General features: G+C 40.4%; 2 protein-coding genes across 4 annotated transcripts in view; one reads left to right on the forward strand and one right to left on the reverse strand.

Moving 5' to 3' along the window:
* The window catches only part of TRIM39 (tripartite motif containing 39), a 35832-nt gene extending 31402 nt beyond the window's left edge, over nucleotides 1-4430 (forward strand). For both annotated transcript variants that reach the window (XM_087928617.1, XM_087928616.1), the window contains one exon: nucleotides 512-4430. In XM_087928617.1, coding sequence (XP_087784743.1) covers nucleotides 512-1059 — 548 coding nt within the window. In that variant the 3' untranslated portion in view covers nucleotides 1060-4430. The remainder of the gene's footprint in view (nucleotides 1-511) is intronic.
* A 7672-nt stretch (nucleotides 4431-12102) lies between these two features.
* The window catches only part of LOC113449622 (uncharacterized), a 5552-nt gene continuing 2542 nt past the window's right edge, over nucleotides 12103-15112 (reverse strand). For both annotated transcript variants that reach the window (XM_026720719.2, XM_087928636.1), the window contains exon 2: nucleotides 12103-14320. In XM_026720719.2, the coding sequence (XP_026576504.2) occupies nucleotides 13373-14308 (936 nt within the window). In that variant the 5' untranslated portion in view covers nucleotides 14309-14320 and the 3' untranslated portion in view covers nucleotides 12103-13372. The remainder of the gene's footprint in view (nucleotides 14321-15112) is intronic.

A 15112-nucleotide genomic window follows, 5' to 3' on the forward strand; every position in this document is an offset into this window, starting at 1 on the left:
AAAGTAATAGCTCTCCATTTCATTGAGTTGTTCTGTAAAGTGAAGAAAATGGCTTCCAGATGAGGACCATACTGGTAGGAATCTCCAACCTTGGCAGCATGATTTGTGGACTTCAAGTCCCAGAATTCTTCAGCCAGCCATGCTAGCTGGGGAATTCTGGGAGTTGAAATCCACAAGTCAAGGTTGGAGAGCCCTGGACTATGGAGAACTAAGACGACTCCATGGAAGTCCAAGCCTACTTAGAGATTGAAGTGCACATGTGTCGGTTGTGGATGCTGCTTTTTTTATTATTATTATTTGCAGCCTCATTTCATTGTGTAAAAGAACCTGCTTGAACGTTGCTATGGGGGAAGGCTGGGGAATTGATAGCAAAAACCAGATCTTAAAAGACTTGTAATGGCTACGGTCCAAATCGGCTGGGGGAATAAAATGAGCCAAGTGGACAGACTGTCATAGTCCAATCATGAGAGAAATGGCAGAGATGAATATATGTTCTTTGTTTCCCCTGCAGGAGATTTGACCCTCGACCCGGAAACAGCTCACCCCAACTTAGTGATCTCTGAGGACCGCAAGAGCGTCAAGTTTGTGGAGCAGCGCTTGCGAGATCTGCCCGATAGCCCGAAACGTTTTACCATCTATCCTTGTGTGCTGGCCACAGTAGGTTTTACTTCAGGACGTCACTACTGGGAGGTAGAGGTGGGGGAAAAGACTCACTGGGCCCTGGGGGTTTGTAAGAACTCAGTAAGCCGTAAGGGGGAGACAACCTCTCTCCCGGAGACTGGCTATTGGCGGGTACGGCTCTTCAATGGAGACAAATACGCAGCTACCACAACCCCGTTCACTCCGCTGCACATTGCTGTCAAGCCTAAGCGAGTAGGCGTCTTCCTGGACTACGAGGCAGGCAAGCTCTCCTTCTACAATGTGACGGACCGTTCCCACATGTATACCTTCACCGACATCTTCACCGAGAAACTTTGGCCTTTCTTCTACCCAGGAATCCGGGCTGGGCGCAAGAATGCAGCCCCACTAATCCTCCGTCCGCCCACGGACTGGGAATAACAAAATGGCCCTGATCCCCATCTTCCTTTGCTACGCTTAGCCCTTGAATTGTGTAGAGAGAGTTTTCCCAGCTCAGCTTCTCTATGGGAAAGAGAGCCAGCAGCAGTGGTCTGCCTACTAAGCAGTGCAGTCCCCAGCCAGAAGCGAAGCATCGCAGAAGGGAAGGGTTTTCACGCCTAGTGTTTAATGTTGGGCTTTTAAGCCTTTTCAAGGCGACGTTACACTAGGAAAGGTTTGGAGAAGGCAAACCTTTGTTAAGGTTTAAAGCAAAGACCTTGTCCTTTTCTGTAATCTGCAACTTCCGTTTCTGAGATATTGGGTTGCAGGTAAATCTGGGGGAAGAACACCTGTTAAGCTTAGTCTAGTGTTTGGCAACGGGCCATATAGGATTGCATTGGCAGTGGGCAAAGCTGGTCAAATGTGGGAAAGGCAGCCGTTTTCTGTGCACTGTAGAGGGAGGGGAATCTCCCTTGGAAGGGGTTACAAACATGCTTAAACGTTGCTTGTATAAATGGTGGAAATTATTTCTCGACAGCCTGTTTTTACCGGCAGGTCGAGTGGATGCAGGATAGGAGGAAACTGTAGTGCATAGTTGAGAATGCTATAAACCAAGGAAGCTAAGGAAACCATTCTCTCCAAGCTGATTGTTCAAAGCCACCAAGGATCGCTGAAGCTTTACTGTTGACTTGTGGCTGCAACCAAGTGGCAGAGGTGGGCTCCGACAGAAAAAGTATTGAGTCAATCATGATATTGATTTAGCTACCGAAGGAATTGCTTTCCGGCGGTATCATTTGGCGGGGTGTCTTATGAGTCGAAATGCATTTGTGATTGCATCAGAAGGGCTAGTGCACAATATCTCCCAGCTCATAGATTTTGGCCTGTGGCATTTCAGCTGTGTATCCTCAGATGCTTGTAGACTCCCTCAGAGATAAGTTGAGTGTTGGGCATCTGGATGGTGAGACAAATAGCTTATGGCATTTGCCTAGTCAGGGAAACTTCAAATTCAAAAAGAAAAACAGGGGTCAGAAATACAGTCGCTTTCAATGGAATTTGAATGTCTTCCAGTACTTCACCACAAATGTAATCTCCTGTCCTGGGCTTTCTTTAGTATAAATGAATGCCCATTGACAGGTACCGCTGAGCCAAAATAGGCACAGGAGCACATTTTCAGTATAAAACTGACCACCGACCTTCTCTCCCACTATTCAAAAGCATCTCTCTCCTGGAGATGGGCATTGGACAAAAGCCAAAAGCTGTTTGCACATTCAGAATCCAGGTAGATTGGTTTGACTGTGCAGTGATGTGCCATGGCTCTGCTAGCTACAGGATCTGTGTCCCTCTCAAATAATCTTGGCTAATCTATTGCTCTCTTATGTTTGTTAGGGGACAGCTTATACCAGGGGTGTCAAACTCGATTTAATTGAGGGCTGCATCGGGGTTAGGTTTGACCTCGGGGGGTCGGGGGTGGACGTGGCCAGGGTGGACGTGGCCAGATTGAAATCACTCGTGTCGGGGGCGCCTGTGGCCCGAGTGCTCGATCAGTGAAAATGGGTTCCCGAGCTTTGTTTTTGGCTGGGATGGCCTCTTGCAGCCCTCTGCTAGAGAAAATGGAGCGCCCTGAGCTCTGTTTTTGCTGGCAGAGGGCTGCAGGAGGCCGTCTTGGCCACAATCAGAGCTCGGGAGAGCCGTGTGTGTCTCTCCTGAACTCTATTTTCACCGGCAGAGGCACTGCAGGCCAGATTTTTGCTGTTTCCAGGGTGGCCCCCTGGGCCAGATCTAAGCACCCCCTGGGCTGGATCCAGCCCCTAGGCCTTGAGTTTGATACCCCTGGCTTATAACTTGACCAATGGTTGTACATCGTGGAAACTTTAATCCTAATGTGCCCAGTAGCATCAGTGAAAGGCTATCTATCTTTGAAAGAAAGCCTGCCTTGCTTTGTATTAGTATCTGGGCAAAATGTTAAAATACAGACAGAAAAAGATAACAGCAAATACGTGGTTAAACAGCATGCAAAATAATAAAGTGGGAGATACTATGTGCCTGTGTGTGTACGTAATTCTCTTCCCTGCTCCTTTGACCAAAAAAACAAACTAAAAACCCCCTAACAAAAATACAGCCTTTTTGACAATGGAACCTCAGCTGCCTTCATTTTAGCCTCCAAGGTTTTGTTCTGGATTTTTAAAAAATCCAAATGAAACAATTGAAGGGGGAAAAACACACAGATCCTTAACCAGTTTTCAATGTTTACAATTAGATTTCTCTTTCAAATTATGCATGAAATTCGGAGTACTTTATCTGTAAAAAAAAAAAAAAGACATCTGCAGGGTAGAAGATGCTGAGTTGAGCAAGATCAGTCTACTTTTGTTGTTTCTGGGAGAGCTGGCAGTGGCCTTTCAGAGCTTCTGCAGCATATGCTGCAGACGCCTGAACATTAAAAAATACCTACCTTTTCCAAGCAGTTGTTACATGAAAAGAGAACTTGCTTGATAGCCAAGGATTAGATTAAAAGGTAAAGGTTTTCCCTTTCAGTCGTGTCCTTCTCTAGGGCATGGTGCTGATCTCCATTTCTTGGCCAAGGAAGCCTACATTGTCCAAAGACATTGTCCCTGGTCATGTAGCCAGCATGGCTATACACCAATGGCGCACAGAACCCTGATACCTTCCCCCTGAAGTGGTACCTATTTATCTACTTGCTTTTACATGCTTTCGAACTGCTAGGTGGGCAGGAGCTGGGGCAAGAAATGGGAGCTCCCCCCTTCTTGCGGCGCTTGGGTCTCGAACTCAGGCTGTGAGCTTTCCAGCTGACAAGCTCAGCGTCTTTAACCGCTGAGCCATCACAGATTAAGTGTGAGTTAAATAAGAGCGCACCCAGAGGGAGCTTTCCTGAATAGCTGAAGGAGTTCAGAAATGGAAGTGACTATCATATTTTGAATGTGAAGACCTTGCTGCTTTCTGAGCTTGGTTGTTTGTTTGCAGATATTTCATTGTCCAACTAGGTAATATCATCAGTGCTGTACTGAATGTGAAAATTCTTGAATGTCAGAAAATATTGCTCCTGGAATCTTTCAGTTCATTCCAGTCTCCAATTAGTACTTGGCCAGTCAGAATCAAAACAAACAAAGCGACGTTTTGATGGCTCTCATATAAATGTTGTTGGCCATCTGGGAATTGAGAATTAGACAGACCTGTTGAATTTAATTTGCTTTGCCTTCTGAAGGTGTCGTATGTACGTATGCACGTGCATGAATGCAAAAGTCTAAAAGGTGGAGCTTTGAATATGACTGTATTGACAGTTAACCCACAGCTTAATGCAAGATATCAGCGTTGTACCTTCAACATTATTAATAATAAAATAATTGTTTTAATTGACAGTGGGCTGTCCATGATTTCTCATCCTAGAAAGTATCAGGGTGTAACTTAAGATTTGAGATGAGCCAAAAGTATCAAAGTTCAATCCAGACCATTTCAGACTAATGCTTGAAACAAACAAACAAAAACGACGACAAAAGGATTGCTATAGAAATGATATGGAAAGTTCAGCCTGAAAATATTCTGGCCATGAGCTGAGATATGCACATTAGGATTTTTCCTTATAATTGTATTCCTTAAAAAAGAACTCAGTACTAGAAAATATAAATATCAATTGAATTAATAATTAAATAAAATTATGTTAGAAAATACTCATTTTAGAAAAGTAACTTCCTTGGACAGTAAAAGTGACTAAGAAGCAAGTACTGCAGTGCATAAGACCAGACATGTCCCTAGAAGGCAAAATCACTAAACTCTTTGGCCATGTCATGCATAGGAATTCGCTGGAGAAAACAATTGTGTTAGCGGTAAAAGGAAAACGGGCTGCCAAAGGACACAATGGCTGGACACCCTTCAAAGCTGACACCAGCCAGAGCATAAAACAACTCGAAGAAGTGCAAGATCAGGAGATGTGGAGTGGTTTGGTCCATAGAACTGACAAATCGGACTCAATGCATAACATCATCATCAGAAAATTAATTGATCCCATTCACTTATATCGTCTGTTCTCTCACACACCAACAGCTGTTATGCAGAGACACAAAAATACATGCTCTGATCCGGAATGACATGAAGGGAATGATTAGTTGGGAAATGAAAGGAAGGAAAGCAGAGGGATGAACAACATTTGATGGAGTTCAGAGGAGGGAATAAATTCCCAAACACACAAGGAAAGAAAAGTTACAGTTAATGCATTGTAAAAATTAACGTTCGCTAGGCAAGTAGCGCTTTCCAAGTATTTTCATGCTCAGACATCCAAGTTTTTGCAGTAATAAATGTTATTTACACCTCCTTCCAGGAAGTCCTCAACTTACAACCATTCATTTACTGACTCTTCGAAGTTAAAAACGGCACTGAAAAAAAATTATGACCGTTTTTCACACAACTGTTGCAGCATCCTCGTGGTCACATGATCAAAATTCAGATGCTTGGCAACTGGCATGTACTTATGGCAGATGCAGTGGTCTGGGGTTCTGTGATTACCTTTTGCGACCTTCTAATAAGCAATGGGGAAGCCAGATTCACTTAACAACCATGTTACTAAACTGTGGTAATTCACAACATCTGTGCAAGAAAGGTCATAAAATGGGGGAAAACTCAACAGCTGTCTTGCTTAGCAATGGAAATCTGAGGCTCAGTTGTAGCCATAAGTTGAGGACTCTCTATTTACTCCTCTCTATTTAGAAGTAATTCTGCAGCAATTCTGCCCTGTTTCTTCTGATCATTTTGTACATATTAAAAAAATTCCTCATTTTCTGGAAATCTTAAAATGCTAAATAGCCCTGTCTTTTCACTATCAGAAACCAGATTCTTGTTCCTCATCCCTGTGTCAAGGCAGTACGAATTTTAATAATGTTTATAAAATATTGGCTATTTTTTTTAAACAAGTTTTATTGATTTTACAAACAAACAAAACAAAACATCATTAAACATTAAAAACATAAAACCTCTTTCCATTGTAGATCCTTACAAGGCAGGTAACATATTGCTTTATATCACGTACTTATAATTTATCCCATTTCCATATAAACACGTAAATTCCCTTTACCAAATTCCACATAGTTTCTCTTTAATCATTATTCAATCATATTTCCTTTCTGATTTATCTGCTATCCAGTCATCAACTTTATATTTTCCTCTGGCTTGTTTATAATTATTCTCATCTAGTCTTCCTCCGAGGTTTTATTATTTAATTCTTAATTAAACACACACACATAAGACATAGACATAAAAACATAAAACTTTCTTCTAGAAAGTAACTTGGCCCCAGATTACCACTTTTTGTATGGACTTCAATTGAATTCATGCTCTTCTTATATACCATTACCCTTCTTATTTACCATTCTATATCTATTATATAACTCCTCTCCACCTTTGCCTCATCTTAATTCTGTTTTATATATTTAATCTTGCTTTAAAGAAAAATATTTTTATATCTTTTGTCCATTTCTCCATTTACATCTGTCTCATTTCCAATTTAAGAAAGAATAGTTTCCCCTGGAATCACTAATCGGAGTATGATGCCTTTCTATCATTCCCCTAAATTAAAATTTAAAATAACACCTAAATCCCAATCAGATTCTGCTTAGTACATTCTACTATTTCAGAAACCAATATTACAATAATAAATCCATAACAATCAACACATTAATCCATTAAACTCCATATTCAAACTAATATTTTAAACATTCCCTTTAGTATTTTATTAAAACTTATTATCATTCATTATTAAACCTTTTAAAGTTATACCTTGATATTTTAGTCTTTTATTAGATCTTAAAAAGTTCTGATTATCTACTTATAATACAAATACCACTATTACAATACTCATGTGTACTTTGCAGAATCCCCCCCTTTTTTAAAAAAAAAAATCCCTTATATTACCCATTATCCCTAAAAAAAATTTCCTTTCCTCTATCTTGTCTTATACCTTTGTAACTTTTTCCCCCTTTTCCCTTTCCTTCTTAGCCCGCCTAAACTTTTTACCCCCTCCTCTCCAAACCTCTGCCTTCTTGATTTCCCCTTTCTGTTGCATTCCTCTTTCCTTTTACTTTCTAGCATTCTGTTGTTTTTGCATCTTCTTTTTCTCTTTCATAAACATTTTTTTATTTCTTAAGTCCTTCCTTTTCGCTGCTCTCTTTCTCCTTTCTTTCTTAGTCACACCGTTTAGTTCATTAAAAATGGCTTCTTCTTCCTCGGCTTCTTCCAGCTGTTGTTTAATTTGTTGACACATGACAAGCGCCATATCTAGGAAACAAAGGGCTTCTCCCATAACATCTTTGCCTTCTTTCTTTATTTTTAAATGTTTTTTTAGTTCATCAAGAGATAGAGCCATTTTAAACTGTTTCTTCTTCTCTTTCTGTATCCTCTTCTTAAACCAAACAGTTATTTCCAAACTTAAAACAGTTCCCAAAAATCCCAAAGTCCCACAGTCATCAAACAGTCCAGGCAGAGTACAAGCTTCTTCTTTTTACAATTTCTCTTCTAGGGGTGAAGTCAAATTAGGGAAAGAAAAAACGTCCAATCTGTGCTTTAAGTCTTTCTTAGAATTAATTTCTATTCTCTTTATCTTCAAGGCATCTCCTCCAGCAAAGTCTTAGAGTAAAAATTTGTTTTCCCAAGCCTCTCCCTTCCCACTAATAACAAAGGAGTTTAGGTTTTACCTTCTATCAAAAGGCTGGTTTCCCTTGTCCATTTGTTAATTCCATAAGGGAGGGAGAGTAACTTCCCCTTTTCGTCACTTTTCTTCGCAGCTGAGAACATCAATCGGGAACATTATAGCTTCCAAGTCATTACTTTCCCAGGTGTTAAATATGTCCTTAAGGTCCCAGTTCGACCAAGAAAAAACTTCCTTAAAAAAAAAAAAACTCCTTCTCCCTCCTGCGCATTCTTTATCCAATTGCCGGCTTCTTTATGGTGGCCATAAAAGACCACCGCTGCACCATCTTGAGAGAAGGGGGGTATTGCCGGCTGGGGGGGGAGTTGCGACGCTCCTCACCCCCTTCCGGATCCCCCCTTTCTTCAGCTGCCCCAACAGGGCAGCCTTAGCCTCCAAATCCGTCAGAATCGGAGGCACCAAGGCGGCTAGCCCAGGCGGGATCGCAGAGAAGGCGAATCCCTGCTGTCACCGAAGCCGACAAACCGGAAGTCCAAATATTGGCTATTTTCACAAAGCTTGGAATGTATTGTCTATTGGAGTTAAATGCTCCTGTTTAGGAAAAAAAAAAAAACCAATGCCATTTTAGAAGGGAAAAGCTGGAGCTTTATTATTGAAGAGAAGCAAAGGGTCACATAACAGATAAGAAAGGAATGCAAGGACAGACATTAAGCTCAGCCACAGAGATAAGCTGTGCCCATTGGGATAGGGAGAAAGCAAGGTTTATGGGGGAAAAGTTGGAGTGGTTTGGTCCATAGAACTGACAAATCGGACTCAATGCATAACATCATCATCAGAAAATTAATTGATCCCATTCACTTATATCGTCTATTCTCTCACACACCAACAGCTGTTATGCAGAGACACAAAAATACATGCTCTGATCCGGAATGACATGAAGGGAATGATTAGTTGGGAAATGAAAGGAAGGAAAGCAGAGGGATGAACAACATTTGATGGAGTTCAGAGGAGGGAATAAATTCCCAAACACACAAGGAAGAAAAGTTACAGTTAATGCATTGTAAAAATTAACGTTCGCTAGGCAAGTAGCGCTTTCCAAGTATTTTCATGCTCAGACATCCAAGTTTTTGCAGTAATAAATGTTATTTACACCTCCTTCCAGGAAGTCCTCAGCTTACAACCATTCATTTACTGACTCTTCGAAATTAAAAACGGCACTGAAAAGAAATTATAACCGTTTTTCACACGACTGTTGCAGCATCCTCGTGGTCACATGATCAAAATTCAGATGCTTGGCAACTGGCATGTACTTATGGCAGATGCAGTGGTCTGGGGTTCTGTGATTACCTTTTGCGACCTTCTAATAAGCAATGGGGAAGCCAGATTCACTTAACAACCATGTTACTAAACTGTGGTAATTCACAACATCTGTGCAAGAAAGGTCATAAAATGGGGGAAAACTCAACAGCTGTCTTGCTTAGCAATGGAAATCTGAGGCTCAGTTGTAGCCATAAGTTGAGGACTCTCTATTTACTCCTCTCTATTTAGAAGTAATTCTGCAGCAATTCTGCCCTGTTTCTTCTTCTGATCATTTTGTACATATTAAAAAAATTCCTCATTTTCTGAAATCTTAAAATGCTAAATAGCCCTGTCTTTTCACTATCAGAAACCAGATTCCTGTTCCTCATCCCTGTGTCAAGGCAGTACGAATTTTAATAATGTTTATAAAATATTGGCTATTTTCACAAAGCTTGGAATGTATTGTCTATTGGAGTTAAATGCTCCTGTTTAGGAAAAAAAAAAAGGCAATGCCATTTTAGAAGGGAAAAGACAGAGTTTTATTATTGCAGAGAAGCAAAGGGTCACGTAACAGATAAGAAAGGAATGCAAGGACAGACATTAAGCTCAGCCACAGAGATAAGCTGTGCCCATTGGGATAGGGAGAAAGCAAGGTTTATGGGGGAAAAGTTACATTTGAAAATTCTAGAATTAGGCAACCACAGCGTGAGGGTAGTCCTTGACTTACCATCACAGTTGGAACCATCAGTAAGCAATGGTCAAGTGTTAAGTGAGTCGCCCCTCATTTTATGACCTTTTTTGCCACAATTGTCAAGGAAATCACTGCGGTTAATTGCACCGGTTCTTAAGCAAATCTGGCTTTCCCCATTGATGTGGCTTGTCAGAAGCCATCTTAGAAGGTTCACCTATGGGAATCACAGGACGCATGCTGGTTGCCAAGTGCCTAAATTTTGATCATGTGACTGTGGGGATGCTGTGACAGTCCTAAGTGCGAGGATCAGTCCCATATCCCCTTTTTTTTCAGAGAGCAGTTTCAATCCAAGTCCTTAACAATCTGTTTTATTTGTGGCTAAATCTGGATGGTAGGTTTAACATAGTGATTCTTTGCTAATGGGAATTATGAACGATTACAAATCTTGGACCAAAATTTCAGGGTAGACATTTTGTCTTCGTTTAAAATAACATCAGCAAATGTCTGTCCTTTTAACAATGGTCTTAGATTCATTTGGAGTTCCCTGTTCACAAAACTGAAATTTCCAATTGGTGGTTTAATCCTGATTATAAGCCAATTTGTTGAAGAATTTATCTCTTGGTTATCAATCTGAAAAAAAACCCAGATTTGCAACGAAGTGATTTTAATAACCCAGTTAAATCATCATGTTATGCTAAAAAGCTTTGTTCTCTTTTCATGATAAGAAAGCTAAACTGTGAAAGCTAAATGCCTTGGTTGTGATCTGGGTTCACAAATTTCACAAGCAATCAGGCTGCTGTATTATTATTTTTACTCATTATTCTAACCCCTGTGATTTTTCAAAGCGTTAAACCAGGCCTATTTCAAAGCAGTCTATGCCATTATTTGTAGTAATCTCTATGGCACTATATAGTTGAAATTTAGCTATATATCAAACTGGCCAGAAGCATTATTTATAATTCAGTTATTCAAACAGCATTAGTTCTGCTTATTCCAGCAGAAGAGAGAGTATCTCTTGAGTAGAAATTTCTCTCACTGGTTAAATCTGGAGTTGTACAGATTTATATTCAAGAGTTATATTCAAGTTTGGAAAATGGAGAGTTTACAGGAAACACTCTTTGAATGTTAAGTGGGAATGCTACCAAGATTGAAAGAATGCTACTTTCAAAATATAAAATCTATTCAATGGAAGATCCCCTGAACTCTTTGCTACTTTACAATCACTTTAGATTCACTTTTGCAGACAATGGCTCAGGAGTGTCCTTTTTTACACGCTTCTAATGATTCAGATAATTATTTTGTATTGAGTATTTAGTTGATTCAAGCTTCAATCTTAGTGTTAGCTTCTTCGTGTTTCTGAATTAAGTAGTCCAAGCTATAGTGCATGAAAATGTAAATTTTGTTTGGACAACTAGTTGTCTGAAATGCTATAGGGTTTCCTGCCTAAGCAGGGGGTTGGACTAGAAGACCTCCAAGGTCCCTTCCAACTCTGTTATTCTGTTCTATTCTGTTCTGTTTTATTCTATTCTATTTCTATTCTATTCTAATTCTATTCTCCCCTCCCACTTTAGCAGAAACAGTAGATGCTGTTGAGAAAGCCTTTGTTCCTTTTGCTTGCTCCAGCTTTCTATCCAGTGCCTCTTCTGTTTTCATCTACAGTACAGGTAGTCCTCGACTAACAACAGTTCCTTTAGTGACTGTTCAAAGTTACAAATTGCCCCGAGAAAAGTAACATACGTTTTTCGCATGACCTTTGCAGCATCCCCATGGTCATGTGATCAAACTTCATATACTTGGCAACTCATTTATGACAGATGCAGTGTCTCAAGGTCACATGATCAGCTTTCGTGACCTGATAAGCAAAATCGATAGGGAAGCCAGATTTATTTAACAACTATGTTACTAAGTTAACAACTTCAGTGATTTGCTTAATCGTGGCAAGAAAGATTGTAAAATGGGGTAAAACTCACTTAACTGCCTCACTTGGCCACAGAAATTTTGAGTTCAATTATGTTCGTAATTTGAGGGCTACCTATATCGTGTTTCCACTTAACCTTTCTATTAATAATCTTCTGGACCTGTTTCTATCAGATTTTTGCCTAAAATACTGTATGAAGTCTTCATAGGCTCACATCGTTAACAACTTCCAGGTGGCCAAGACAAAGCATCTCTTTGGATAAGACTTTTCTCCCACATCTGACACCTTGGACCACCAAATGTCACTGCCAAACAAACCCTTCACTGTGAGAAAGCAAGTGCTGAGACAGGAAAAAGCATTTTGTTTCCCTTTTATCTTCATTGTAATACAAATATTGTGGGATCTGTATCTAAGACATGTCCTAACAGTTGAATTAGAAGGAGGGTGAATTAGAAGCCAAGGATATCATAGAAGGAACATGACACCCAGTAACAATTGAAAACTTTATTTAAGCAATCATTAAAAAGAGAACAGAAGATACAATATGGAAAATACAGCATTGATAGATTCCTGGATTGGAGATAAAAATGATTGCCTTACAAGATTCTGACCATTAATTATTTTATATATATATATATTTATCTACAGCTGTTTACTGAGTGAAGCAATTCTGGAATTGTGAGCTAATCAAACAATCCGATTATGTAAAACAAGGAATAATCTATCAGCAGCCAAATGATTGATAGGCCCAGTGCACTGGTAGGATCCCAGTAACTCTGCATGTGGGAAAGTATAGTGAGATGGTTCTGTTTATAATATAGGTAGGCCTCGACTTACACTCATTTAGTGACCGTTCAAAGTTACAATGGTGGTGAAAAAGTGACTTGTGACTGTTTTCCACATGACGATTTGTAGTATCCCCGTGGTCATGTGATCAAAATTTGGGTGCTTGGAAACTGACGTGCATTTATGATGGTTGCAATGTCCCAAAGGTCACCCTTTGTGACCTTTTGACAAGCAAAGTCAATGAGGAAGCCAGATTTAGTTAACAACTGTATGTTTTCCCCAATACGACTTGCCCTGAAAATAAGCTCTGCTCCGATTTTCACATCTGCACCTAAAATAAGCCCCAGCCCCAAAACAAGGCCTAGTTAAGCCTCACCTCAGTTGCAGTAGAAACCCTGGTTTGTTTCACTCCACCAAATTTTGGAAGGCTTGTTGTGTTGTTGCATGAGTGGTGGAACTGTCGCGAGGCTTGTCATGTCTGCCGCTGCTCGATTGCTGCAAGGTTTGTTGTGCTGCTTGTGTGCGCAATGACACAACAAATCTTGCAGCGTCCTGCCATGAGTGGTGGCACCAGTGTGACGAGCTTCACGGCGTCCTGTGAGGTTCATTGCGCAGTTGCAGCTGCTCATCGGCACCAGTACTGCCGCTCACACACGCAACAGCACAACAAAGGGTAGAGGGAAATTAAGACATCCCCGAAAATAAGGCCTAGCGCTTATTTCAGAGGTCGAAAGAAAATAAAACAAGGTCTTATTGTTGGGGAAACACTGGTAACAACTGCAGTGATTCACTTAACTGTGTCAAGAAAGATCGTAAAATGGGGCAAAACTCATTTTACAACTGTCTTGCGTAGTGACAGCAATTTGGGGCTCAATATTGATCATAAGTCAAGAACTACTTTTAAATCATTTGCCTCTACAGCAGAACCGCAAAGCTTCCACCCACACCGTCTTCTTTGATATCATTCCTTACCTTAGTGCCTTCTGAATAATCTGGCCCACCAAGCCCATCCTTTTGCTTTTACATTAAACACAATCTCCCCCTGCATATCTTTGTACACGTTGATTTCATTCTCCCCAGCTCCCGAATGGAAGGTCACATTACTTTCTCCGCATGAGACCTGCAACACGGCATTGTCCTGCACAGCATGTGGTTCCTTGGGAAATTTCTCTATCGTCTTATTTAGGCACTGCCGTAGCTCCTCTGACCCTTCAAGGGAGACCAGTCGTAGGGAGACATTCAAGAGGCTGCCAAGGTTGAGGGGTTGGCGCCCCAGCCTTGCCACATAGACTTGTGAATTGGTTTCTTTGACCGTGTAATATGTTTGGCCATCCACCCAGAACACCTCAATATAGTTTTCTCCTTTTCCTGACACAAACTCCTTCCTCGTCCCGTTACACCTGAGGATCATCTTGGCATTCTCCTTCACAATCCGTGGCTCTGATTCAAATTTATTGACAGCAGTGTCGAAGCACTTTTTCATGGCCTCACAAAACGGTTCGGATTCCTTGGCTTCCAGCAGGACTGTCGCAGTGAGATCTTTAGGGATGGTTTCTGTGTTATCTCCTTTAACAAGGACAACGCTGGTGGCCACATTGTTCCCAAATGGATATCTGACACCTATTCCTTTTTCCTTCAATAATAATAAAATTGAAACTAATGAAAATAACAAAAAAACCAGGATGAAAATTTTGAGAATTTTGATGAAAGGCAGATTCACTGGGTACTTGCGGAAGATGCAGGACACAGTATTTTTGATGCCACTCTTTATGTTGTGCCACAACATTGTGCGTTGTTGTAAGAGGACCCCCCGGATTTTCTTCAGGTAGGAAGATCTACTAACCAGTTTGAACTCATTAGCTTCTTCATCAAGCAGAAAAGGCTTAGGGAAATCATTCTTCTCTTTCATAGTTGGCAAAAGCTGTCAAGGGAGAAAAAAAAAAGAGTTTGGAATTAGGGACTCCTAAGCCATAAAATGGAAAACAACATATTGCCATGACTGCCACAGTACTGGCAAAGCCTCTAAATGGTTTTCTTTGAACTTTTAAAGAGGTTAAGATTTTGCTAGGATTGCCCAGTCTCACCGGGTCAAAGCTGCCCCTTATCTGAGAAGGTAGCTAACGCCTGCTTCTTTGGTTTATCCCACTATCAAACACAAATTAAAAAAACACTTCGATCATATGCTTTATAGGTAGTCCTTGATTATGACCACAAAGGGAACTGGAACTTCCATCACTACTGGATGCAGTCATTAAATAAGGTGGGCTCAGTTTTATGATCCTCTATGCCATTAAGTGAATCACCAGTCATTAAATGAATCCCTATTGTCATTAAGTGGATCCAGCTTTCCCCATTGAGTTCGCTTGCCAGAAGCCACCTGTGGAGATCACAAATGGCAATAACATGACTTAAAGACACTGCAACTACCATAAATACTTGCTGGTTGCCAAGTGCCTGAATTTTGACCATGGGGACACTGTGAAAGTCAAAAGTGTGAGGACCTGTTATCACGTTAACATCATAAGTGAATGTTTGTTAAATGAGTGGTTATAAGTCATATACCTGTATATTATTTATACAAACAAACATACAACATACATACATACATACATACATACATATATATATATATATATCTTACGCGGAGAAAACCCGAACAACTATATGTATGTATGTATATGTATATATATATGTATATATATATATATATATT

The sequence above is a fragment of the Pseudonaja textilis genome, chromosome 2 (assembly GCF_049901715.1).
Source record: "Pseudonaja textilis isolate UNSWEBS1 chromosome 2, rPseTex1.2, whole genome shotgun sequence".
NCBI classification, from domain to species: domain Eukaryota; kingdom Metazoa; phylum Chordata; class Lepidosauria; order Squamata; family Elapidae; genus Pseudonaja; species Pseudonaja textilis.